This window comes from Poecilia reticulata, chromosome 15, assembly GCF_904066995.2.
Source record: "Poecilia reticulata chromosome 15, P_reticulata-male-v2, whole genome shotgun sequence".
Classification (NCBI taxonomy): Eukaryota; Metazoa; Chordata; class Actinopteri; order Cyprinodontiformes; family Poeciliidae; genus Poecilia; species Poecilia reticulata.
Genome location: NC_088844.1, coordinates 15,593,770 through 15,620,269, shown reverse-complemented (window position 1 = coordinate 15,620,269; position 26,500 = coordinate 15,593,770). Strand labels below are relative to the sequence as shown.

Sequence of the window (26,500 nt, the reverse complement as noted above, 5' to 3'; positions counted from 1 at the left end):
AAGTCCATAGCACAAGCAGCAGTGTGAAGAAGACAGGGAACACAAACCGAGAGAACTGTAACAAAAGCAGGAGATCTCAGTCAAATCTCACAACATGCAAATAGCAGTGACATCTTATGAGCTCCAGAAAAATGAGGTTCAAAGTGGTTCAAAAGATAATCAAGTATAGTTTACTTTATAAAATAAAGTTTTGAAACTCTTAAGGATAAAAACCAATATTTTACCTTGACAATTTTGCAGGAGCACAAGCCGGCCTACACTCATTTTAATTGATCCAGCAGTACAGGAGGTAATAAAATTATGGCGTTGCATCACATGAGACAGCGCGTTATCTTGTCCTAATCATTTTGAATGGTAGGTTGCAACCCGGCTCGTCTATTTCTGGATGAAAATGTTTGGATAACAAAAACTAAGCAAACACCTTTGAAATCCTGAACTAATATTTACTCGTGGTCATCACAGCCCTGGCATTGCTGTTAAATCACTGTACATGTGGTCACAGAGGAGTACGCTCTGTACCTTGCTCCTGTGCACTGATAACTGACAAAGACTTGCTTTAAATATCACCCTGGCTTTGATGTAGACGTGACGCTTCACGTCAGTCAAAATGATCATTGCCATTTTGCAGTTTTGATCTTTAGGGGATGGAATAAGCATCACCCCATTTCAGTTTGGTGATTCAGCAGCATTTCCTGTCAGGTCATGTGTGTTTTCTCTTAAATAAGGACTTAGGCTCAGATTTAAATTGCAGGCACCGGGTGAGGCTCCCTGTTGGGTTCCCATGCCCGGTGTTTCCTGTGCAGATCAGTGAACTGACCTGAGCAGAGCTGATCCCCTTCACCCTCACCTCTCGCCCCCATTCTTTGGAGATACCAGTAACTAGGTGGTAGGACTCCCCAGCGAGCCTCAAAGAGCTTAGATCTCGTTTCTGCAGATTCCAATACACCTACGTACCTCTGCCGTCCCTTTTCCATCTGCCGAAACAGCATCTCTTCGAGAGCCACTGAATGCTCCATACGCAGGGGTCCAAAGTCGGTCCTCGAGGGCCGGCATCCTGCACGTTTTAGTTCTCTCCCTGGTGGTTGTAACAACCTTTTCAGCTTGTCAATGTCCGTCTTAGGCCTTCTAACGAGCCATCTTTGATCCAGGTGCATTAAACCAGGGAGAGAACTAAAACATGCAGGATGCCGGACCCCGAGGACCGACTTTGGACACCCCTGCTCCATAGAGTCATTATGCAACTGATGAAAACCAAACGCTTTTCATTATTAATGATGGAATTTGACAAAGTCACATAAACAGAAAAATAGAAGTGACACCCAACTTTTTCAGAATTTTGTAGCTTGTTGCTTGTTGTTCAGGTGCCTTTTCATCTGTACTCATCTGCTTTCTCTCACATTCACTCTGACCCTCGCCCCCTTTAGGTGTTGTGGGTCTAAAACCTCCAAGTCAAAAATCCCATTAGTCAAGGATTCTGAGAGGGATTATGAGTCTTTTTCCCAGCTTCAAGCACACAAAATATCACCCGTTAGCTGAAAGATACAAGTTCCAGATACAAAGTTCTGTCTTTTTTAGTGTAACTTTACATTTTAAAGGAATATTCATAGAGATGAAACCAAACATTTGCTATTTTATAGTGTCACCAAGATATCCTGAACTATGTAGAACAATAACCTAACATCTGTTATTTCTTTGCATGTTAAGCTAAAATTGCAACTCAAACCTGTTAGCACACTCATCCGCCTGAATTCCCGGCGTTCCTCTGGTTTTGTCACCTCTCCTCCCATCACCTTGCACTAACGTGTCATCACAGATTGGACATGGCAGAGTCGGCCTGGTAGACGGAAGTTTTGGCCCCACGGTCAGAGGTCGTGTCACTCTCTGCGTGGGGGTAGATTGTGCGTTTGAGTCATGAATGGTGTTGTGTGCCATTTCACATGTTCATCCAACTTGTTTACCACACAAAACTGAGAAGAAAGCTTTAAAGAAACTAGAAAAGAAAGACTTGTGGCTAGTGTATAGTACTTGTAATGGTGGGATTATGGCCCCCTTTTCATCTCAGATAAAAGTCAACAAATGTTTTCAGCACTGACAGGTGATATTAATATTCATTTTTCAGAAGCCTATATATATATATATATATATATATATATATATATATATATATATATATATATATATATATATATATATATATATATATATATATATATATTTCACTTCCCATGAAGCAGGCTTTGTTGGAATGTTTAAGCAAGATCATGTTTTATACATTCCTTAGGTTTTCTGAAGGTATTTCAAAGTTTATTAAGCATGAGCTGATATCTTGTCTACTCATAACTTGACCTTTTGTCAACAGCAATCTGCCACTAACTAACACAGTTGTTCTCTTTACATGAATCTGTAAAAGTGTTGTGTTTTATAGACACAAGCTTACAAAAACTTTGATAGGTTTGATCTAAAATGTCTGGCCTAGTGTTATTTGCACATTGCTTTTTGTGGCACTGAAAGATGTTTTGGCTCCTTTGCTGTCCTCCCTTACACAACAGTGTTTTTTTTTTGACGTTCTACATGGTTCCTTTGTTGTTTCCCTGGCAGAGCAATCCAACCGGCCCACAGGGGTCATCAGAGGAAAGACGAGTTCCAATTATGATCATTATTTGGTAAATAAGATGTCAACAAGGTGTTTCCTTGACACTTGGTTGTGTAAAAGGAGGAAGGTGCAGAAATGAACGCCCTCCTCTCAATGGGATCTCTAATCTCCCCTTTCATGCCCCCTTCTTATCTGAAGGGTCTCAGCTTTGGCTGCCATGTGCAGGTCTGCCTGGGCTGGCACTTCTTACTCACAGGTGGGGTGAGTGTCCTGGCAAGCATGTGTTTATAAAACTCACTTGTTTGGGCACAATACTTGAACTAACTTCTTTTGAGGGAACAGTGTGAATCTGTGCAAAGCCTTTTCCCAAAGTTCTTTAGGAGGCGACGGCCCATTGAGAGGACAGAAGAAGGGATTACCTTCTTCGACAGTGGTGCATTTCCGAGAGAGCTGATTAGCTCTGCATTCATTGTTAAATTGAGCAAAGGAAGGCCCTAGAGGAGTGAAAGGATCCAAATAGGTGGGCCCAGAAAGAAAACAGCCACAGGAAGCCTTTGCACAGGCAGACCCAAAGTTTTCCCAACATTTCTCCCCCCCCCCAACTCCTGAGGAGGCGCAGCGTGAAAAAGGAGATTAGCATACAAAATTAGAGGCAGAATTATTTTTTTTAGGGGCAACTTGCTTCATGCCCTCCTCCCCCACGACCCTGCTCTGTCTGGACAAAGTTAATTAAACTAGTATTAAACAGTGAAGAAACTTCCAAGCGCTCAGCGAGGATTACCATGATGAAGGAGAGAACGGGAGGTATTTGTTGGGGTGTAATTGAGAAAGGCGTGAATGAAGGAGAGTTCGCTCGACGGCTTTCTTTTCTCTTTGGTCCACCACAGTGGAAGCAGAGTGAAAAAGTGGGTCTGTTTGCTCCGAACCATGAAGTATTCATGTCACAAAGAGTATGTTAAAGAAGGATGAGCACTTTCTTCAGCCTGAATTATATGCACGATTAAAGGATTTATTATTCTTTCATTACATTTTAATGGAGAGAGAATGAAAAAAGGACACTAAAGCAAAACTAGAAAAAAAATGTTGTGCAATAAATTAACAATATACAGTACAAAGTGCTTCATTTTATGTACAGTTATACATCAAAGTAGGGGTGAGCCAGATGATGGTGGGGAAACAGAAATACAAACTAAAACCGCAGCGAGCATTCTCGCAAAAATAAAAAACAGATTACTGCGAGAAATTTAAGAACAAGTGTTGCACCAGATTATCTATCAAATGTTTTTTGTATAAGTACAAGAATAAATAATGTGACGAATTTTAATGTCAGTGAGAACCGTTTCAATGCCATGTCACTTTTCAAAATGTGGTAAAAAATATAAAAATATATCTTAAATACATTTATGCTAAAAAAAAAAATCTACAAAGTTGCCTGTTTTGTCATGAGACTCTGTGCTCATTTGTGAGAAATATTTAATGTGAAGATAAAATGTGAAGGTTTTGCCCAGAACACGTCATCTGCAGAGTCCAGATGTTTGGTTGAGCTGCAGAAACAGGAAAACATGGCTGCATGTGGAGGAGTGACAGGGACGCTCAGTGCTTTTTCCTCAGCCTCAGGTTCTTTCGGCGGATGGCGGCGCTCTCATTCCTGCCCCTCTGACTTCCCTTCTTCACACAAAAGTACTTGGTCACCGTCTTTCTGCACTGCTCGCACTTCACTGTGCAGCACCAATGGAACTTGCAGTTGCAGCTTGACACCATCTCGGCTTTGCGCTCTTCCACAGCCAGCCCGCACTCTCCGCACAGCCTCTTGCAGCTCCGCTTCTCCCACTTGTTCAGGTTCTTTCCTTTCTTCAGGCATTCACGGCCTTCCGTGCCGGGCAGGCCCAGGGTGCGGTTCTCCAGGCAGTAGTCAGGCGAGTCTTCGAGGTGGACCAGCTCCTTGCGGGAGATGGAGTTGAAGGTCTCTGCAATGGCGCCGCGGCTGGCCGCGCTGTTTCCTGCTCCCCGGAGGAGATCCACCTTCAGGGCCCGGTGGTACTTCTCCTTCAAGTAGTTCCCCACTTCCCTGAACTCCGGCAGCTGCAGCCAGCAGGTCTGAGTGGTGCAGCTTCCTGAAACACCATGGCACTTGCACGTCTTCTGCATGGTCCCCTTCACAGCCTGTAAACAGCGTCAAGAAAACATTAACCTCAGGAGGATGCACCTCAGGTTCACTTTCACACAAGACACTTCCCCATAAAGATGAAATCATTTTGTTAAAAACTTATTTTTATTGAGGTTTGTGAGATGTTCAGAAGAACCTTACATGAAAATTAAGAAGATATACACTTTCTTCCAGAATAAATCAAATCGTCGCAATCCTTTCATGTCGTGAGATATGCTGATTTATTCTAACTTTATGAGTAACAGTGTCTCACATGTAACAAGGATTTACATGTGATTCTTTTTATAAAGGTCAAGCAGCTTGTAAAAGTATTCCTGCCCTTTGAACCTTTTCACATTTTACTATTTCATAACCATAAAATTCCAAATATTTTATTAAAATTCACTGTGATAGACCAACACTAACTAGTGCATAAAGTGAAACGATGGGACAAGAATGCATACTTTTAATATATTTTTCAAGTAAAAATGAAGTATCAATCATTTAACATTAATTGGATACTTTTAAACAAAATTCAGTGCAACTAAACACCTGGAGAAGTCATGTAATTAGTGACTACAGTCCACTTGTGTGCAATTTAATCTCTGTCAAGATATGACTGTACCGTTAAGGCTACAGAAGTTTTGAACCTCAGTGAACACACAGCAGACAGGCTGTGGAGAAGTTTAAAGAGGTGTTATGTTATGGAACAACACACAAAGCGTGGGATATGTCACTGTTATCCCAGTGTTCAATCCACGGCTATAATGTTTCTAAAAATGAAAACATTATGGCAGAACTGAGCCTCCAACTAAACTGACAGAGTGGGTAAGGAGTAGAGATCTGAAGGTCAGGTGGGGGAAAACCCTTTTACAGTGCAACTATTAGTTGTTCTATGGATAAAGAAAAAAAAGACATTGTTGAAAAAAAGCCATAAGGAGATTAACTGGTTTGAATCAAAGCATATTCGTGTGCTGCAGCGGTCCAGTTCAAGTCCAGCTCAAAATCCAAGTCTTGTAAGCTGATGTTCACAGATGCTGTCAGTCCAACGTGCTTAATATTAAGATTTTTTCGAAAGCAGAATGGGCAAGAGTTTCAGTGTACATATATTCCCTAAAAGACTTGAAGCCATAATTGAGGAGGAAGTTGTTTCTACAAACTATTGGCTCAGAGGGAGTGAATACAAATTAATAACACATTTTTTTCAGATTTTTGTTTTTTGAAAATCATTTTTCATTATTTTTCAATGAAAAATGTCACACAAAATTCTAATCATTTTGGAAGGTACTGTACAGATTCATACCTCGGTGTGACGTCTGCATGCGGTCGAAGGTAAAGCATACAAGTGAGTCTGGAATTGCTCGAGTCTGTTGATTGATGTCTTATCAAATTAACTAAACTGTATTGTTAAAGATTCCGACATGAGTGAAAGCTTTATGAACTAAGTGTCTTTGTCATCCTCTGTGTCTCCTGACTTTACCCGACACAAAACAGATGTCTGCTAAAAAGGAAGGGCGCTTTCTTTTCATGCAGAGGCGATGAACTCTACACCGAGGTGAGGCTGAATCAAAGTTTCACATCGAGTCCCATTGTCCCCCCTAGAATAAATAGGACTATTTATTTAGCATGTTCCTTGTCAACATGTTTTCCCGTGAGTGGGGACCCAGCGGAGAGACCCATTGAGTTGAGAAATAAAAAAAAGGGAGTTTTTTTCTCTCTTTCTGTCCCCATTTTTTTCTGTTACAATGATGCTCCAGGTGCCATAAGGATCCCAGGGCCCGACAGGGGGGAGCAAAGGCACCATAAACAAAGAGCACTTCAGCTGCACGCCTGTGGTCCCCTCAGGCTCCCTCGGGGCCAGACAAAGACCAACATAAATGTGGGATCCTTATTGCAAGAATAAAAACTAAAACACTTATTTTAAGGAAGTGGGATAATACAGAATGCTTTGCAATGTCTGGCTCCACAGGATCTCCAATTAAGCTTCCACCAGCCATCCTGAGATTCTTGAGCTGAGGTATTGTCATAAAGTGCATTCAGCACTGGTAAATAGGCCCATCTGGTACAGCGAACACACTGTTATTATTGGGGACGAGTGGCACCTCACTTATAGAGATCTGAAAGGGATGCTTGGGTGGCACACTCAGTGTAACACTGAGAAGGGATGAAAAAAAAAATGATTCAAAGGACGCTTTACACTTTGCGTGCTGTTGGAGTGCCATAAGAGATCCGCAAAATTTCAAACAGGTTACCACGCAGTTTACAACCTGGTTCGGATTAAGGCTCACTCAGCATCCCAGTTGTGGGCACATCCTTCATTTTTAAACTGATGGAGTGAATATGGAGGTCTACCTTCCGCCCAGCTTCGTTATTGTGAAGATTCATGGCGGCCCGAGCATCCTGTCCAGTCTCCAACGCGTCCACAAACTGTTTGGAGATGGCCTCGCCAAAGCCGACGTTATCGCTGCATCCGCCCCAGAGCCAGCCATGACCTCCTGAGGAGAAAAAAAAAAATTACCAATATCAATCACTGTTAGTTTAAGTCGCACAAATCTTCTTCAAGCTAATGCGTTTATCAGTCTCTGACCTCTTTGTCCGTTCCTGCTGTCATCACAGCCACAGTTGTCAAAGTCTCCAAGACTGCAGTTTCTGGTCAGGGTGTACATAACCCCAGCAGAGCTGATGGCATGGACGAATGCAGTCTCTCGATTTGCTGTCAGCAGAAAAGCTCTTTGAAAATTGTCTCCTACAGTGTCATCAATGGCATTTCTGCCACATATTTCATTTGTCAGAAATCATATAGTTTATGTTATGTGATTATTCAAATTTTTCAGCCATTCTTGTAGTGACTAAGCAAAAAGTGATTGAAATTATGTTAGATTTTAGTTGCTGTAGCTGCTATGTGTTATTTATAAGTCACAAAATGTGAAAGAGAGGTGAACTAAAGTCAAAAGGATTTCCTTAAGCTTTGTCTTACATCCTGTTTATAATTTACTATTGATGAAAAATATACTGTTATTTGATGTCAATTAGAATTGAGAAACACAAGAATACAGTCAAGAGTAGCCTAAGAAGGACAATGCCCAGGTTTGGGATTTCAAACCTGGGAATTACTGCAGAACACAATGCCCACATTTAATAGTCATAACTGAGTGTCCAGTTCTAATGTGAGGTCGAAAAGTGAAGCCTTATATCTTGAGAAAGCAATGAGTAGAAATCTGTCCTTAGAAAGATACCTAGAAAACAGGGAACCTTTACTGAGATTTGGAAATTATTCTACGGTGAGACTATAAGTAATCACTGTGAAGAATTACTGCGTCTGACAAAAATAGTCATTTGACACACAAACATTCTGATAAATATAATTTCTGCTCTAGCAGCATTGTTTTTCTCTTACCCAAGCATACAAACTCCACTAACAACGTTGTCATCAGATTACCGAACTGGCGAGTTTGGTTCTCACTGGCATTGTTGCATGACAAAGATCGTATTGTTTTGTTCTCAGCCACCTCATCTGCCACTTCTTGCTACAACACTTCTGGCGAACCTTTCCCCACCCTCTCCATGCGAAACTTCTTGCTCGGTTCTGGTCCAATACAGCAGACAAACAACTGACTTGCTGCAAAGACGTTGTAGCAAGTCAATCATTATTTCCTCCTCATCTGAACCTGTGAACTCGCAATAGTCGATCCTTCTCTGCCATGATCACTGTGTTTATTGTACAGGGGTAAAACACCCATATGATAAAGTACCACACTGTAGCTGAAGGGGTTTCACAAGAGTTCGGCTCGGTCACATGAACACACATCAACGATTCAACTTCGGTCCGACCATGCTGGGAATCTTAGTTTGTCACCACATAATCAAACCATGTTTTATTCTGGAGGGTTGAGCTACAGTAATAAAACTATCCCAATGCTATTCTAAGAACTAAGATGTCAAAGGTGACATCTTAACTAAAACTCTGAGGTGTGAGAAGCCTTGTTAAATGGCGTTTTAACTAAAACTCTGAGGTGTGAGAATCCTTGTTAAATGGCGTTTTAACTAAAACTCTGAGGTGTGAGACGTTAACTGAAGTCCTACAAGGGGTGCGGGTTTTAATGTTTTTATCTTTTTTAACCTTTTTTATTTTTCTTTAAAAAAATAATTATCTGTCTTTCTAACTGTTTATTCAATGTCACATGCTGTTTTTATTTTAATTATGTAAAGCACTTTGAAATGCCTTGCTGCTGAAATGTGCTATACAAATAAAATTTGATTGATTGATTGATTGATTGATTGATTGATTGATTGATTGATTGATTGATTGATTGATTGATTGATTGATTGATTGATTGATTGATTGATTGATTGATTGATTGATTGATTGATAAGAACGTAAGTCACTCAAACTCAGTAGATCTGTCTACAGTTAGTTTTACTACAACAACAAGCTGTTTGGACCCAAAAAGACTTCAGTATAATGCTACACATGATGGGCAAAAGAAATGTTGAAATACTGGCATTAAATTAGACTGCAGTCAAGCACTCTTGTTCACCTATCTCAGATGTGGAGAAAAAATATAGATGTAGCTAAGCAGCTAAGCTAGACAACAGCAGCTATTGTTTTAATGTGATCTGGGCACATCAGCAGGTGTTTTGTAATGACGTAAGTTACATAAAACGTAAAAACAGCTGTAAAGCAAATGATTTATTTTCTTGATAAACCTTATCCTTTTAACAATTGTTGTCAGTGGTCTGGTTTACTCACTGCTCAAGCTAGCTGTCTTAGCTTCGCCACATTTCCTGTATGCAAGATCTTTGTGTTATAAGTGCTCACTCCATCCTTTTACATTGTCTCTCGCACATTCAACATATTTCAGGAAAATATTGGACATTGGATCTAGATGACATGTAGGCTAATCCTTCATGTACAGAACTTACTTCCTGTTTTTAGAGGCGTTTTCTGCTAACTATAAAAAAACACGAAAAATCCGATTCAGATGGAGGTTTCAGACTTTCCATATTTAAAGGTTTTATGTCTTTAAAATATTATTTTCTCTTAAAGGTTTTCCAAAAAAAATAAAAAATAACTAAATTGAAACCTTGTATTGTTAATATTTATTACAACTTTGGGTATTTGGTGCAATTCTACTGTTGGTAACCTTTCTACAATCTGTTCAGGACTACAACATGTGTCTGTGATGGTGTTCAGAATCAGAAACTATGTGTTTTTCAAATTCTCAATAAATCGATCTCATAGACTAAAACATATATTTTGACAAAGAATCTTTTTTTTATTTAACAACAGAAAATACAACAACCAAACCATAGAATCATAAAAAAAACTAATACAGTCATACCATTTTCCTTGCTCCACAGAGACATTGGAGCTGGTCTTAAAAGTTTCCAAAGTGTCTGTGGGCACTCACCGCTGCGCAGGCTGCTATGTGTGGACAGCTGCAGAGCTCTCTCAGGGCAGTTCCAGCGGTCCCATGCGAACTGGTATTTGCATTCCTCAATGCCACTCTGAGCCCCTGCTGCCACGCTGCTCGAGTAGATCAGGTAGGCCTGCAGCACAGACATGACATATTGCACCCAAATAATAACAGCACAAGTAAATGATGCAGAAAAATCCCCCAATGGAGCGGTTTTAAGGAACCTGATAAACTTAATGCTTGTGAAGAACAGAAGTGCTCTCCTAAAGGAGGAATTACTTTATGGCTTTCTGCTTTTGGATCATACGTCATATTCAGCATAGTACAATTAGATTTGCAATTTTAATGAGTTCAGATAGGTTTCACATTTTCATTCTTTTGCCTTAGAGAAAAATAATTAGCAGTTCAAATCAGATCTTGGATCAAATATTTAAGCTAAGTCACAAGTTATGAAGACAAAACTATAAGCAATACCCTTGCCTTCAGAAAATTTCTTATAGAATAAAGAATAAAACTAAAAGAGAAAGAGAGAAAAAACAACACAAAAATCTTTCTACTATGATCTGATGAGTTTTATCAGAGCCCTGCACTCTGTGCTTGGCTTTCGCCTGCTGCTCCAGAGCCTGTTCAGACTGCATGAATGATAATATAACTAATATGTCTCAAGTGGCCTTCAGGGAGATGGAGTACCACCTCTTTCACAGGGATCCGGCTCGCTAATGATGACCACCCACAACAGCACTGCCTGCCCTCGCTTCTTAACACACTCAACCCTCGGACATACACAGCGCTTCTGAATAAGGTCAAGTGTACCAAGAGGGGACGAAAAAAAAAATCACAAAAGGCCTAGAATATCACTGATTTGGAGCTTTTGTTGCAAACAGACAGGTAGCTAGAGATTGTCAACATACAAGGAGCAAGGTTTAACTCCCTCTTTCTCCAGAGAAAAAAAGAGGAGGGGAAGATCAAAAGAAGCCAGGCTTACCTTGGGTCCGGTCATCAGGAAATTATTCACTGACCTGGAAAAGGAGACAGCTTATTTCAGTCGGGAAAGCCCAGTGTCCACCGCAAAATCCTCCACTAGCATCTCTCATTAGTGTGTTTCAGGACACGTGAAACTGTGACACCATGTGGGCATCCAAATCTTGGTGAACAGCACCGGGCAATGAACTCAGATGATTCTAGGAAGCGCTTAGAGAAAGGCGACGTTTCGATTTAATTACAATTTTTACTACAATAATGAAGAATATATCCTTACATATGTTCACATATAATTTATATGTAATTAAAATAACCAGAATCAGCTACATAGAAAGCAACTCTAACAACAGAAGAAACTTTGATGTGGGTGATATAACTTTCCGAAATCCAAACTGTTTCTGGAACAACTTCATCAAATCCTACGGTGCATATTGAGGGTCAACAACTGCAAAGGTGAAAACTTCACCAACATTTGAAGTTCCAGGAAGCTGACATGGCTTTCCGCTCAGCGCAGCACAAGCTTGAGTCGCCAAGAGGTAAAAAAAATTTAAATGGAAAAGGTGAAAGTTTTCATTTGTGCCTCTATTTAATTGACTTGTTGCTTAATATCACTGCAGCTGGTATGTGAGCAGCTTATGATTCTGTGTGAAACTAAGTGAATATTTTTTACATTTCTTTAAGGAGCCTGGACTGCATTTTATTTCTGTCTTCAGTACTTTTACTGGTCAGACCTTAGACTGATTACTCAACACCGAGCAGAGATTCTTTCAGGGATTTTGAGGTCACAAAATCAGTTTGAAACTTGTATTCTATTTGTGAAATCTAATGAAAAGGAGTCATGCATTCTTGGCATTAAGGCCAAATTAGATTGAGGCAAGTGCAAAAAGCACAGGACCTAAAATTATTCAACCTGGACTCAATTATTAGCAATCGCAGATGTAAGGTATCAATCAAAATATGCTTCTTAATATTTATTTGTCTAGATCAACCAATATTACATCATTATATTTTCGTTCATAATGTTTCTGAAAAACCACAAAGTAGACAAACTATGTAGTATTCATAGACCTCTGTAGTTTTTTTCTTCATGCAACCATGAAGCAGTATTCTACAATCTGGCAACCTCCAAAACAATGTGTTTAGTTTTAGTATTTACCTGCAAATATGGTCTTTATGGGACTTGCTCCATTGAAAAATTGAAACGTGTTAAATAAATCGATGATTTTATCTAATTTCCGTCATTTTGGCATCCAAAACCCATATATGTCTCCAGTTCACTAAATGGAAATGAATATTTGGATGAGGGGGGGTGGGAGGGACATAATAATATAACACTGTAAAATAAACTTACCAGCAGCAGTACGACCTCATGTGAGTCAATAGGATAAAAACGTAGAAGAAAACCTCCCAGTGGACGAACATCCTGACAGGTGAGGCGCAGCTGCGGACAGAACGACGGATGCGGGAGACTGAGCGCACGGAACTCCACCAGGAGCTATCGGGATTCAAGGAGGGGGCTCTGAAATGGAGCCGCTCTCGTCCCAACAAGAGATTATCTGCTTAATTAAAGATTTTCCCCCCTTCTTAGTTCCCTGGCCAATCAGAGGTATTGCACCGAGGAGAGACTGAAATGATCAAAAGGGCACCCTGGGCCTTCAGGGCCGGGCAACGATGGCTCCCCTGCCTCCATTCAGCAGCAGAGGAAGATCAGTTTAATCCTGTAGGAAAAGTGCAACACTGATCCCTGCGAAATTCTGCTCATGAAAAAAAAAAAAAAAAAAAAGTTTACTTAAGCTATCTATCGCAGAGCTGATTGCTGGGATTAGTAGAAGACAGCGAAAAGGAAATGATGAGGCCTCTAAATTTGTAATTAGGAAGTCATTTGAGGTTTAGGAAAGGTGATTAAATCAGGGCGTATCGCCCCGAAACTCAGGGGCTATTACTCACACAAATTTGTAAGAAGGTATTTTATTTCTTGAAATAAACTTCCGAAAACGGGTAAAAAAAAAAAAAAAAGTAAAAAAGAGTATTTCCGCATATTTACGCGTCAGACAGCACCTGAGCGGATGGCTTATTGCGTCTTGCCACGAGACAAGCAACCGGTTTATAAAGAAGACAAATACATAAAATTGTTACTCTTTTGTAATTAAACCTATATTGAGAGTGTTTTTTTAAAAATAAAGTTTATTCAAATGTATTAAAGCGCCTCTTTTGAGCGCTCTCGTAAAAAAGTGAAGTAAGACAGAGCGAAGTCCGAGCTATGATCAGATATGGAACCACTTCCATCACTAATCCAGACGATCCTTTCCTGACTGGATGAAGGATTATTCCCCAATAACCTCGTCTGACCCCCAGGTCTCTTTCCTTTTGGCCCAGGCTGGCCTTTTGCAAACTTCTTGTGTGCAAATTAGGATTAGAGAGAGAGAGAGAGAGAGAGAGAGAGACAGAGAGAAAGAGAGAGAGAGAGGGGGGGAGAGGTTACTTGGAAGGTGGTGATGGGGGATTTCTAGGTGATGTTTATGGATTAAGGTTTAAGAAGAGACGATCAGCAAGATGAGAGAAAATAAGAAAGACTTCTGCGGTCTTTGATGGAAAAAAAAACCTTATAAATAATTTCTAAACGTTATCTGTCAAATTTCTCAAATGGCAAAAAGACATCATGTATTAGGAATGTGTATTATAGTCAAAGGTCAAAGATCCTCTCAGCTGCCTGACAGTCACAGAAGATGTGTTTTAGATGCTAAGGCAGTGCTTCAAAGGGAAGGTGAGTGTACTGAGGTGCAAAGTTTATGGAAAACATGGCAATGCAGCAGAACGAATAAACAAGATGTTCAATAAACCATTTTTAAAGTGTTATTTGCAGACACCAATAGGCCAATTTGTTTCCGGATGGTTCATGTGTTTTTCTTATTGTTGTTATTATTATTGTTTTCACACATTCTTTCAATTTTTACGCATACAAATATCTGAAGGGGTGATGAACCATAATAGATAGTGAGCAGATAGAATAGCCAACAAATTATCTCTTGAAAATCAACATTAGTTTCACTTTAATATTAAATCAGTACAAGCGATTTCCAAAAATCTATTTTCTTGGGTAAAGTCTCATTTTTTATTATTTTTCATTTCTCTGTCTTACAGAGTGTAGTCTCGTATTAGTACTTTAACATAATTGAACAAAAAAAAGAAAACAAACAGCAAACAAGTAAGAATATTTGATTTGATTCTCATTAAATGTGGATCCTCACTATAGTCTTCTTTGTCACAGATCCAGATGTTTCAAAATTTTGAATTCACTGTCCTTGGATAAGGACAAAGTTTAGGGAAGGAACTATTGATCTTTTCTCTTTTCCATTTTGAAGATTAGATTAAACAAAACGCCTCTGTGTCACATCATATTTTTATTCCAGAAAAAAGAGAAGACATATGTTACCAGTGAAAGTTTACAGACTATTCTACATAATTTAAGAAAACACACTTATTCTATGTGAATTCTTAGGGATGCCACTTACTTTTCCACTGGTAATTTTGGCAAAAATAAAATAAAAATCTTTTTTTTTCCCCCCTCTACTGAATAAATAATTAGAATTATTAACAACATGACTTCGATTATAATTGTTCTTATTTGCTCTGCGATGGACAGATGACCCATCCTGGTGACCACAGGAGATAGTCACCAGCCTCGCTCAAACCCCTGCAGGGTACATGGATGAAAGGAACAATAATAATCGTGTATCCATCCATCCATCCATCCATCCATTATCTAAACATGCTTGTGCTTGCAGGGTCGTAAGGGGAGCTGGTGCCTATTTCCAGAGGTTACTGGGCGAGAGGCAGGGTACATGCCGGACACGTTGCCAGTCAATCACAGGGCAACACAGAGACACACGGGACAGACAACAACGCACACACTCGCACCAAAGTACAATTTATGCAGACCAACTAACGTAACAGTCACGTTTTTGTACTGTGGGAGGATTCAGAGAGAACCCATGCACGCACAGGGAGAAGATAAAAACTCCATGGAGAAAAGCCTTACTCCAGAATTTAAACTCAGGCCCTTCTCGAAGGCCTGAGTTTACTATTTTTAGTGGTAGTAGCAGGACTCTATTTTACAGCTATATTGTAAAACTGCAGTTCAGATTCTGCTGTGATTTAGAGTCCTCTCCAAGATAAACATCGACAGGTATTAGCTGACAAGCCTTCTTACACAAGTTCACCACTATCCCTCTGAAACTGTCTGCCTGAGGGAATTGTCAGTGGTATTGCATGGCATGAAAAGAGTGGCCTGACATTCAGCAGCCAATGAGCTGAGGGGTTGATGTCACTGTCAGGGTGACAGAGGTCAGCAGTGGTGACTCCACTTAAAGTGGATTTGGACGAGACTCAGGCTGATTGCCGCCGTTCACGGCGACACAAACACAAAGGGGCAGACCAAACTGTTGCAAAAAGCAAACAGGCTGGGCTGTTTTCTCACACCACAAGGGAGGATGGACTGTGCAAGTACTGCCCACTTGCCAGAAAGTCCCAAAGCAAATGGAGCAAGATCAAAAATTCTTCAGATGTTTGGACAGTCTTGATAGCAAACACCAAAGCCTCTTTGATGACCCCAGCAAGGGAATTATCTTCCACCTCTGCCCACCTCTGAGCAAATCAGGCTTAAATACCCAGAGCTGGAGAGGATTTGGTTGCCGGAGAGTACTCAAACAGAGCTGATGCAAGGTGACAAGCAGATTCAAACTCTCTCACCTCCCACACTGAAAAATGTTTTCCTTAATTTATGGACAATTGAGCACACCTGAATGAGTTTTTAAACAAATCTTCATTATAATTATTCGACTTCTTCCCTCTTTATATTGAACATGTGGGTCAGGTGATAGGATGCTTTTTTTTGTATGCCCTTTGATATGTGTGTGAGGCTGGTGTCCCTGTCCTCACACACACTTCCTCACTCTCTCTTTCGTCTCGCGCTTGAGCTTCTGCTGTCATCTCCATCATGCAGGAATCCAGGTGCTTTAAATACTCACTTTTAATCTGTGGCTTCTAAGAAATGGAGTGGATGTATAAATATTTTTTCCTGTTCAGCAGAATATAAAAAAAAAAACAAGTACAATCTTGTTGCGTAAAAGTTTGGTTTATTTACTTTACATACAGTAGATACAAAACATTCATCTGAAATAAAAGTGCCATTTCCCAACACAATACAAGTGTTGCTTTGTTATAGAGAAAAATTTGACAAATATTACAATGGTACTTTCAAAAATGTCATAAAAAGTTTTATTTGCATCTCAGGCAAATTCTTGTTTGGTGAAAGAAAAGTCAAAAAAAAATTCATTTTGATTATTCATTGTCTTTCACTTTAAACAAACAAGGCTGACAGGGGATATAATTGCAGAATAAAAGCTTAAAGAAACCAAACATGTAATTATTCCTGCTTTATTTGTATAATTAACTATGAGCTTTGAGGAGGTGCACAACCATCATAAGGCAGTTGGGCCAAACATTTTTGTACTCTAACAATTGAGGGAAAAAAAAAATCTCATCCATGTCTCATTGGACTATTTTACTGAGATGGAGAACAATAACTGAAATAGTATTTTCTGAAAGGTCCGCTTCTCAGGGCAGAGTTAAATAGGTAGTCTGATGTGGCGTTTTATCTAAGCAAAAAACTGAGTCGCGTCAGATAACTTATTCCTTAATGAGAAGAAAAACTGACACTACAGGTGTCAAAGCATCCCCACATGGTACTATGAAGCGGTCTTCTTCTATGGTCACAGTAAGCAACAGTCAAATGGAGGCCTGACTGAGCTGACATTAATTTTCAACATGCCAGCCTATGTTTTTGTCGGACTAAATCACCAAAAGTAAATTAAAACCAAGCAGAAAAAACAACAACATATAAATATCAGGCTAAAAATCCACATCTTCTCAGGCGCACCCAAGCACCATCGACTTAAAGCAAAGTGACTTCAGTCTTGCTTGCAGAGAAACCATAAAGGTTTTAATAAAGCTTCCAAAGTGCCAAAGACAATTAATAACCAGCAAGAAAATGTAGAAATATAATGTGCAGAAAACCATTCTGAAATTAATTACTGCCTCTAGACATAACTTACACACATTTTATATTTATATATTTTTATTGATGCCATTTTTCCTCTGATCCAAAAAAAAATTATAATAATAATACATCCATTCTCTTAATGACACTCTAATATTATAATGAAAAAGCTGTTTTGCACACATAGTCAAATCTCTACTAGCTGCAAAAAACACTTGGTGAAGACACTTCAAAACTTAAAAGAGGTTCACAACTTTTAATGGAAACAACTCTTTGAAGCCGATATTAGTCTCACAAAGAAGCATGGTAATCGCCACCGCACCAGTGAATTCGCTGCTGCACTCGTTGCTACGTTCTGCCTCGGTCCGTCGTGTCGGCTCACTCTGAGAGTTTGTAGCGCCGCTTCGCCCTCGTACTCAGCCACTTTTGTGGCTGCCGTCACCTGTTCGCTGAATGCGAGCGGCGATCATGTCTCTGGAAACCCTCTTGCGATCTCTAGCCAGACCCAAGAAGCACATGAGGTTGATGAAGGCGGTGGTGATGTTGACCTTGCAGCCGAACTCGCTCGTAGCGTAGTCGAAGGGGAACGTGTGATGGTAGTTGTGGAAGCCCTCGCCTGGGAGAAAACACAAATGATGTCATGTAATGTCTCAATCTTTTATCGCTGTAGACGATGAAATTTGATGCCAGAGGTTTCAGGATGGGCCATCATTCAGCTAATTGGTTTACTGCCACTGTATCCAGTTTCCTGTGCATTACCTAAAGGATGTGCTCCCCACAGTCTTGGACTTGGAAAAAGGTCTTTTTGTACAACACCTCTTCCACTCGCAAGAAATTTAAAAAAGGACCTGAAGCTGTTCAGCTTAATCCAAAGGAAGGATTTTAAAAACATCAGAGGATAGACTTTCCTCTTTATAATGGTCTATTGTCTCCTAAGTCAGCTAATTTGTTGTATGAATTATTGTCTATTAGCACACAATTTAGGTTAAAATGGGGTCAACAAGAATGAAAATCCATTTCTCAATGCAATTTATTTGTAAAAGAAATAAATAAAACAATAAAAAAGGGTAAAACGCACCATGTGACGTATGATTGGAATCAATTCAGAAAATTAAGTCAGAATCTGGAAAGTCAAAAAGGTGGATTGTCTTATAACGATGTTCACAAGCCTCAAAAATCTAATTTCACATATTATATCAGATTTAGACTATCTCAGAGTTAATCTGTGACCCTCCCAGCCAAGATTCCTCCAGCGTGACGGAAGATAAATGTGTAGTCAGATGGTCACTTCCTTGACTTGGTAACTCTGTCAGAAGTGAAAATACTTTTGTGGTTAATAATCTCACAGTTACACAACTGCATATAAATATTTCAATTAGTGCTTCTGCAGTCATTTTATCCTTTATCATCACGTTATGCTCACTCTAGTTTGCCGTTGTTATCCAGGAGCTTCTAGTTCTTATTTTTAAGAAATCTACAATAAAAATATACCCCATTTAAATCCAAGGTTTTTACATTTTAGGACATAGTAAAAAAAAAACGATCTGGTCTTTACCAAGTTTTACAAACGTCAAATGTACAGAAATGCACAGCCCACTACACTGGTGTTATTGATAAGGACAGATGAGGACAAAATGGAAGAGCTGTGTAAAAACCCATTAACTAGCTTGCAGAACCACTCTTAGCAGCAAAAACTGCTGACTTTATTGGTCTTTCACATTGTTGTGGAGGGATTTTGTCCGTTGGTTCAGTTCATTGAGGCCTGCTAACTTTTGTTTCTGCACAACACTGCGAAGGTCACATCACAGCATTTCACTCGGGTTGAGGTTTAGTCTCTGTTTGGACTACTGAAACATCTTCATGTTTTTCTTTTTCAGATGCAGATTCACTATTGACAATGTCTTTCCTTCAAATGTAAATATCTTATGAGTCAAAACAATCCTGATACAAACAACTTTTCAATTGAAAAGGGGCTTAAGTCTTTTTTATTAATAAATTCTCTAGGAAGATTCCTGCGCATTTGAGCTCAATAGCAGGTTCAGCGGCAGCTGAAAAGAAAAATGTAGCAGACTTCTGCTTTTACAAATGACAATATGCAAACGCTTTTGGCAGAGCCCCAGCCTGGGTGACTTTGAAAGACAACCTAAGAGTGTTAACCTTCAGCCGCATCAAGACACAAAATCATTACTGAAAAGCTAAAAATAATTAATGAATGCTCACCTATGGCACTAATGGCCACAAATGGATTTTCCCTTGGATTAATGGTCTTGTCATATGGTCTGTTGCCCCACATGTGTGCAGCGCTGTTCACCAGCCAGGATGCGTTGAGCACCACAGTGTACCTCAGAAGCCCAGGAACAAAATAAGCCACACCCAGGGATTCGCCCCAGAAGTACCAGGGCACCAACATGGGGACAAGGAAGCAGAGCAGAACGACAGACAGCTTGTAGTGCCTAAAGGAGAGCAAAGAGATAATGTCATAAGTCACAAAGTGTCAACATAAGCAGGGAGAAAAAATGCTAATCTGGAACAATGTGAAGCTAGTAAGTATCATAAGAGCAGAAAAAAGTTATATGTCTACAAAAGCATCTACTGCAAGACTAGTCCACAGTATAAGAGCCACCAGAGACAGTGGCTGAAACAACATTTATGCTACTATGCTAATCCTGAAAAACTACTGAAATTTTGGGATTGCTTCCAACTGACCAAGGATGAGGACAAAATGTCCAGTCAGTGGAAACAATGTTGTCATAGTCACACTATTATCACATTGGTCACTTTAGCCAGACAAAGAGTTGTCAAATGAATTACAGCATCATTCGTAACCCATACTGCATTGCATAAATGTACAATACATCTTTATTGCTAACGGCTGCAGTGGATTAAAAGCATTTTCAAGTATTGCCTCCTGCTGGCAGGGGGACTGCATGTCGCAACACAACAGTTGAACTTTTCCTCACCTTCTCTGGAACATCACCACTCTGTCCGCCTTCAGGTCTCCCAGCTCCAGCTTCTGTCCCTTTTCGATGACATCAGGGTGTTTGCGAACCAGCAGCCAGCCGATGTGGGAGAAGAAGAAGCCCCGCTTGGCGTTGTGAGGGTCTGCATCTGTCTCTGAGTACTTGTGGTGGACACGGTGGTCCCTGGCCCACTCATATATGTCATTCTTTACATTGAGGGGAAAAAAAGCGACTATGAAAATCACTGACATATACACACAGAGGTCTCAGACCACCAGATTCATGAGGGTTTACGCATATATTGAAATATTCAGGCTACAACAAACACAGTATCCTTCCATGTCTTAGAAAACCACAGGCTTTGTCCTTCATGATAAAGCTGTTTCAGCACATTTTTTATGGCAGACGAGTTAAATTGTATCGCACCTTGTAAAACTATTCACACCCCTTGATATTTTTATTGCATTTTCTCATGCTCACCTGAACGTATTTTATTGAAATTTTACATGACATACCAACACAAAGTAGGTCATAATTGTGAAGAGAATGAAAAAGAGAAACTCAAAAGTAACGCCCACAGTTGTCTTCGGCCCCACTTGCTCTGATACACCTAAATAAAATTCAATGTAACCCCTAGTCTACAGAAGTCATCTAATTAGTAAACAGAATCCACTTATGTAATTTCAGTTCAGTATAAATAAAATGCGCCAGTGGTTATTTAGACAGTGTTAAAGGTCAAACGGCTTTTTAAAGACCAAGGAGCACAGAGAGGTCACGGATGAAGAAGAGGAATCTGAACTGTTCAAACTGTCATCAAACACAAATATACAAACCTACCAAAATATGGCTGTCCACCTTAATAGATAGGCAGGACAAGGAGTGCATTAATCATTTTAACTCTGGAGAAGCTGAAGAAATTGAAAAACTGTTGACAAGATGGTCTTAGTTGTGCACGCCATAAAGTAGGCCTTGATGGATTGGAGTGGCGAGAAGAAAATTGTCTCAAACAAAGGTTACAAGAAGTCCTGTGAAAGGTTTGCCACAATCCATGTATGGGACACAGCAAAAAATATGGAAGAAAGTGTTTTGGACAGAAAAGAACAAACCTGTTTGGCCTACATGCAAATTGTTATACGAGATGAAAAACTGACTTTGTTGAAGAAAAAGCTCTCTCTCTCCATGAAAAACGGTGGTGCAAGCATTGAAATGCTTTTCTTCAGCAGAGTTGATGGGGATATTAATGAAGCTAAATACAGAGCAATCATGGAACAAAACCAGTTAGTAGCAGCACTAGGTCAAGGTTCACCTTCAGCAGGAAGGAAAAACTAAAAATAGTCAATGGGATGGTTTAGTGCAAAAGCACAGCCAGCTCCTGGAACGGTTGATTCAAAGTTCAAACCTACAACCAGTTGAGAATCTGAGAAATACTTATCCATGTCCTCTTTGATATAGCCTGAGCTTTTTTATAAAGAAAAAAAAAAGAATTTATAACACCTTCAGTCTCTAGATCAAGAGAAATTTGACACTTCACAATTATGCTCTTATTTGTTTTGCTCTGTCACACATCGTTCCAATCAAATACATTGAAGTTGTAACTTACCAAATGTGAAAAGGTGTAAAAGGTAAAAAAAAAAAAAGTCTTTTGCAAAGACTTGCATCTACGGTTGAATGTTCTATATTTACATGCTTGCTTGTTTTACCTGAAATGCCATGGAGTTGCCAAGAGCGAGGAAGACTCGCAGGGGAACAGAAGCCTTATAGGACCTGTGGCTCCACAATCTGTGTGCACCAGCAGTCACACCAAGAGCACTTATCATGTAGCACACCGCAGCTGGAAGAAAAAGAGAGGTATCTTACAGGGAAACTGTCTGCGCTACATTGAGATTAATTTTTTACACCCATGACAGCTGACTCACTAGGCTACCATGTTCTTTTTCATAACCCTCTGCTTCTTTAGAGAAACATTGGGAGTGTGCAGGTCAGCCCTCACACTTTTGGCTGTCTCTGAGTACTTGGAAAAACTAGTGAATGCATGTCTCTGTGAGGCCTAGACAGACGGGACTAGCCAGGATCTGAGATCTGGGGGCTGACTGGCAACGAGCATTCTGCTGCGGTGCCATGAGCCTCACAATGGGATGTCTTCAGTGGAAGTGATTGTGCTTTGTCTTCAATATGCAGCTAAGCCTGGAAAAGACGGCAAAAAAAAAAAAAAAATGCAGAGCCAGAGTAGAAACAGAGTAGAGATTGTTGGGGGACTTGAGTCACGCCACAACAGTCCACATATGTAGGTCACAAATTAATCAGCAGACTGTTTGGATGACAGAAATTAAAATATTTCTAATTCGAGACATCCCAGAAGCATGGGGATTGGACTTCTAGAGAAAATGTGAAGGGAATCTTTAAGGTTTTAATATTTTTTTAGTTTTGAAACAGAAAAAAATAGAAGATATTGGTGTCTTCACCAAAAAGCCACAAATATACAGATTAATCTGAAATGTATCACAGTCTCAAGCATTTTGGAAACTTGTTTTGCAGGCCAGTGTGCTGAAAACTGCACAAAATGTATCCAAATAAATCGTGCGAATACCATTGGTTGACCAGTCAAGGAGGTGTGAGTGTGTGGTTATCCAGTGCTGCTTCATGGTCATGGGTGTATGCTACAAAGGAAGGGTGTATGCTTCTTCACAAGGGATAGGGAAGCTTTCCAGAGTTGAATACAGTATGATTAAAAAAGGGAAAAAAAATTTTATAGGCTGCAGAAAAACAATTTAGACTGGGACGGTGGTGCACCTTCCAGCAGGACCTCGACCACACAGTCAAATCGACAACAAACTGATTTAGATCAAGTAATATTCATGTTCTGGAATGCCCCAGTCAAAGTCCAGACACTACATTTTATTGATAGCATGCTAAGTTCATCTGTCAGACACAAAAACGTCAGCATGTATTGTTCTGAAGATCTGTTGCTGATCCAGAGGCGTGCTTACAAATGAAAGTTATCCTTAGGAAAACTGTGTCTCACAACTGAGTCATGCAAAAAGGGAACAGGCTCAAGCAAAGGAGAGAGTCCACTTCCTACAGGGGTCCAAAATGTATCCTGAATGTTTTTGGTTAGGCCTCCAAAAATCTTCCAACGATTCAGCTTAGTTTCTATGCACCCAGCCAAAACTCAGTCAAAACAATCACAAAGATCTATCTCTAGTCATCCAACCATAGTCTTCCGTCTAGATATTATTTATTAAAATTAATTTAAGACCAGAGAGAGTATGGTTCAATCAGTTGCAACCTTTATTCCCTTTTCACTCCTGTTGTCCTCATTTTCTGTGTATAGGGAAAACATACAAATCTCGGTCATTTTGACCCGAGGACAACAGGAGGGTTAATGTCCTGCATCGGATACCAATTTCTATCACCTGCGACTCCCCTCCCCCCATAACATCATTATTAAAGTCCAGAAAATCAGTTCTGGCTTTTGGGTTAGGTGTGTCATCCCTAAATTATTTGGTCACACCTTGGAAAACTTTCCAAAGACGCCCCTGCAAAAACAACACAACTAGCTTTATTTACTCAAAAGGCGCCATTTGACTTAAAATGAAATTGATTATAGAAATGGATGCTAAATATATAAACCATCAGTGGGTTGAAAACCTTCATACAGGCCCTCTCATTCAAATTAGGCCAGAGTGACTCATTCTCCATTGTTCCCACAGGCTTGATCCCCTCAGGCAGTATGCTCTGTGGTTCGCAGTGCTCACACAGCATCGGCGCATTCTATTCAGACAGAAATCAGCAAATACTCACTCCATCCAAGAGTTAACCACGATGCGGAAGGGATTAGAGCCAGTCCATAAAGCGCTCCGACATGCAGGAAACCCATCAGGATGATGTTCCTCCACACCAGGATCTTGGGCGGCTTCTTCCCCTCTTTCTCTCTGTAGGTGTCGTCAAAAACGTCGTCCACGGTCGACGTCTCCGCCATGGCATCTCCGTTCTGCTGCTTGTCGGCGCGATGAATCCTGGTTTCGGTCATGTTTCTGCAGCAGGGAAGCACAGCGCGAACAGAACAAGGGGACGGTGTTATTCCGTCTGATGCGCTGCGCAGCGTGATGCGGACAGACACGAGAGGAAGGAAGGCAGGCAGGCAGGCAGGCAGGCAGGCAGGCAGGCAGGCAGGCAGGCAGGCAGCTGCGCGCATGAACTCCTGCAGCGCCCACAGCGGGCAGCTGCAGCTGGACTGCCAGCCGTCAACAGGAACCTTCTCGTTGAATGCAATGTTTTTCTGCCTGATTAATTATAAATAACTTGTCCGTCGCTTATAAGTAGATTTTTATGTCATTTTTTTACCAGTGTTGCTATGTTTTTTGTTTTTATTTATTTATTTATGATTCATCCATTTTACTTGACTCTTTATATATATTTTTTTAATGTGCACTGTTATATCTCTCAATTTAGGAAATATATAATTTATACTTATTGGCACATCAAACAAGGAAGTGTAAAAATGATGGAGAGTTGGTGTAGAGTCGACCAACCTCCCACCTGTTACTTGAATGTTATGTGCTCTTGTTTTTCCCTATACAGAAGGGTGGCTAATAAGAAGTGGGTCACATTTATTCAATAAATTTATGGCTTGATCTTTTAAAATTTTGTCCTTTTTTTTTTTTTGCTTCCCTTATGGAGATCAACAGGCATCTGTCTTAATTAAACAGGATGTTTTCCTAAAGAGCAACACAAAATGGAAAACAAGCACTGTACATGTCAATGTTCTTCCCCCAGTAAATATACTTTTAAAATTTCCATTGGAATTCACATTACTTAGATGTGGAAACTAAAGCAGTCCATAAATGGAATAGACACAAGTTAGTCCATGTATGAAGTTATCTGTTATGACGTGACGGTAGTAAATATTGAAACACCTGAAAAAAAATGACGTTCAAAAAAAGCATAAAAGACAAGAAATCAACTGAAATCTGTGAGCATCTAGAAAGCTCTCCCACTAGTATATGCTAACCAATGGCATCTGGCATTCGCAAAAGAAAACAGTAAATGTTGAGAAACATACTGATGACAACATTACAGCTGCTTTTCTAAGCTTCTACATGTTCCACAAGGTGCTACTGCAGCCATAATTCAGAAGAGAAATGACCATAATTTCACCATAAACTGGTCAAGGCCAGATAAGATTTGTAAGAGAGGAGTCGAAAGGAGTTGACCAGGAGACTTAAGTATTGCATTAAACCGCATATGGCCTCGATGCACATTCACTCCACTGCTAAAGAAAAAGGAAGATGAAGCCACAGTGAAACACTGAACGTCTCTACATTCAATGTTTCAATCAGTAAATTAAAATGTAAGATTTCCCCAACATTTTCAGGGTGAGAATATGCCACAGCAATAACAGATTCTGATAAATGTCTTTTGCCACATTGTTTTACCTTTTTTTTTTTCCCCCCTCAGAAAGTTTAGATAATGAGCGAGAGAAAACAATAAACATTCAGACTCGAGTTCATTGATAAGATGCATATTTCAGAGCAATTACTAGAACAATGCAAGTTGCTGTTAACATGATTGCGATTGGAGAAACTTCTTACCGTTTGTTCTTCTTGCACCAGGTCAGATGTAGGCAACACTAAGAGATGCAACACTCCTCTTGCCTCTTGGTTTTAAAGCAACATCCTGCTGCAGGTATAAGCATTCTATTGGCTGTTTGTTTCACCAATGTTTAACTTTTCTTTTTTTTTCTCCAACTAAATCTTTACGTAACCCGGAGCTCTTACCCAATCTTCTCGAGTATCTCAGTCTGATGTTGTCAGGATTAATCATTGCAAGAGGTCGCAAACAAAGGTCTTCCATTTCACACCGTGATGTCACTGAGCAATGAGTTGTTTTTTAATAGTATGATGTTATAATTGTGCAATTCATCTCAGTTCACATCAATTTTCCTTTTTTTTTTTAAATATAAAGTTCAGAAATGTTTTGCTGGGATACATGGGGAATGTGGAAAACGTGTTATTTTGGTTCCATTCGTTTTACCTTCCAGTTGAATTTAAAATACTTTGTGTAAACTTTGCAAATAAGAAAAAAAAAAAACACATTGCCTTGCATGATGCAACTTTCAAAAATTGCAAAAAAAAAAACATCCTTAAATGCTAAACCTTACAAAGGTTCTCTAGGCCTGGACTTATTCTGAACCTTTACTCTGCCAGTGCTTATACAAACTTCAAAAAGTCCCTTTCCTTGTCCTGTTTTCCATATGCAGACACTGAAAACGTTCATCCAGCAAAATGAGGCAACTTTAACTCAGAAACATGACCTCAGATAAACGAAGGTAACCTCTGGAGAACA

At 39.9% G+C, this 26,500-nt stretch overlaps 2 protein-coding genes across 3 annotated transcripts; both read right to left on the bottom strand.

Moving 5' to 3' along the window:
• Positions 1-3,704: 3,704 nt before the first annotated feature.
• On the bottom strand, positions 3,705-13,127 carry wnt8b (wingless-type MMTV integration site family, member 8b). The gene is made up of 6 exons (XM_008429503.3): positions 12,489-13,127; positions 11,142-11,175; positions 10,151-10,289; positions 7,327-7,452; positions 7,092-7,234; positions 3,705-4,756 (listed from the first exon to the last, which is right to left on the bottom strand). The coding sequence occupies exons 1-6, from the start codon at positions 12,557-12,559 to the stop codon at positions 4,187-4,189; spliced, it is 1,083 nt and encodes a 360-aa protein (XP_008427725.1). The 5' UTR covers positions 12,560-13,127; the 3' UTR covers positions 3,705-4,186.
• A 3,125-nt stretch (positions 13,128-16,252) lies between these two features.
• On the bottom strand, positions 16,253-25,876 carry scdb (stearoyl-CoA desaturase b). 2 transcript variants are annotated; one of them, XM_008429502.3, is made up of 6 exons: positions 25,747-25,876; positions 23,957-24,189; positions 21,856-21,986; positions 20,156-20,361; positions 19,416-19,648; positions 16,253-17,811 (listed from the first exon to the last, which is right to left on the bottom strand). In XM_008429502.3, the coding sequence occupies exons 2-6, from the start codon at positions 24,183-24,185 to the stop codon at positions 17,612-17,614; spliced, it is 999 nt and encodes a 332-aa protein (XP_008427724.1). In that variant the 5' UTR covers positions 24,186-24,189; positions 25,747-25,876; the 3' UTR covers positions 16,253-17,611. The 2 variants fall into 2 exon arrangements, with proteins under 2 accessions (XP_008427724.1, XP_008427723.1); XM_008429501.3 differs by lacking the exon at positions 25,747-25,876 and having other exon boundaries at positions 23,957-24,430.
• Positions 25,877-26,500: the final 624 nt, after the last annotated feature.

Bases quoted from the DNA above. Each gene is read 5' to 3' on its own strand.
- wnt8b (XM_008429503.3), bottom strand. From the start codon at position 12,559: ATGTTCGTCCACTGGGAGGTTTTCTTCTACGTTTTTATCCTATTGACT. The intron at 7,453-10,150 runs GTGAGTGCCCAC...TTCTGCTGACAG, and splicing joins ACATAGCAGCCTGCGCAGCG to CAAATCGAGAGACTGCATTC. The intron at 4,757-7,091 runs GTAGACCTCCAT...CGCTGTTTACAG, and splicing joins ATAACGAAGCTGGGCGGAAG to GCTGTGAAGGGGACCATGCA.
- scdb (XM_008429501.3), bottom strand. From the start codon at position 24,350: ATGCGCGCAGCTGCCTGCCTGCCTGCCTGCCTGCCTGCCTGCCTGCCT. The intron at 20,362-21,855 runs GTAAAACAAGCA...CTCAATGTAAAG, and splicing joins GCAACTCCATGGCATTTCAG to AATGACATATATGAGTGGGC. The intron at 17,812-19,415 runs GTGAGCATTCAT...GTTTTCTCCCAG, and splicing joins TGTGGCCATTAGTGCCATAG to GCGAGGGCTTCCACAACTAC.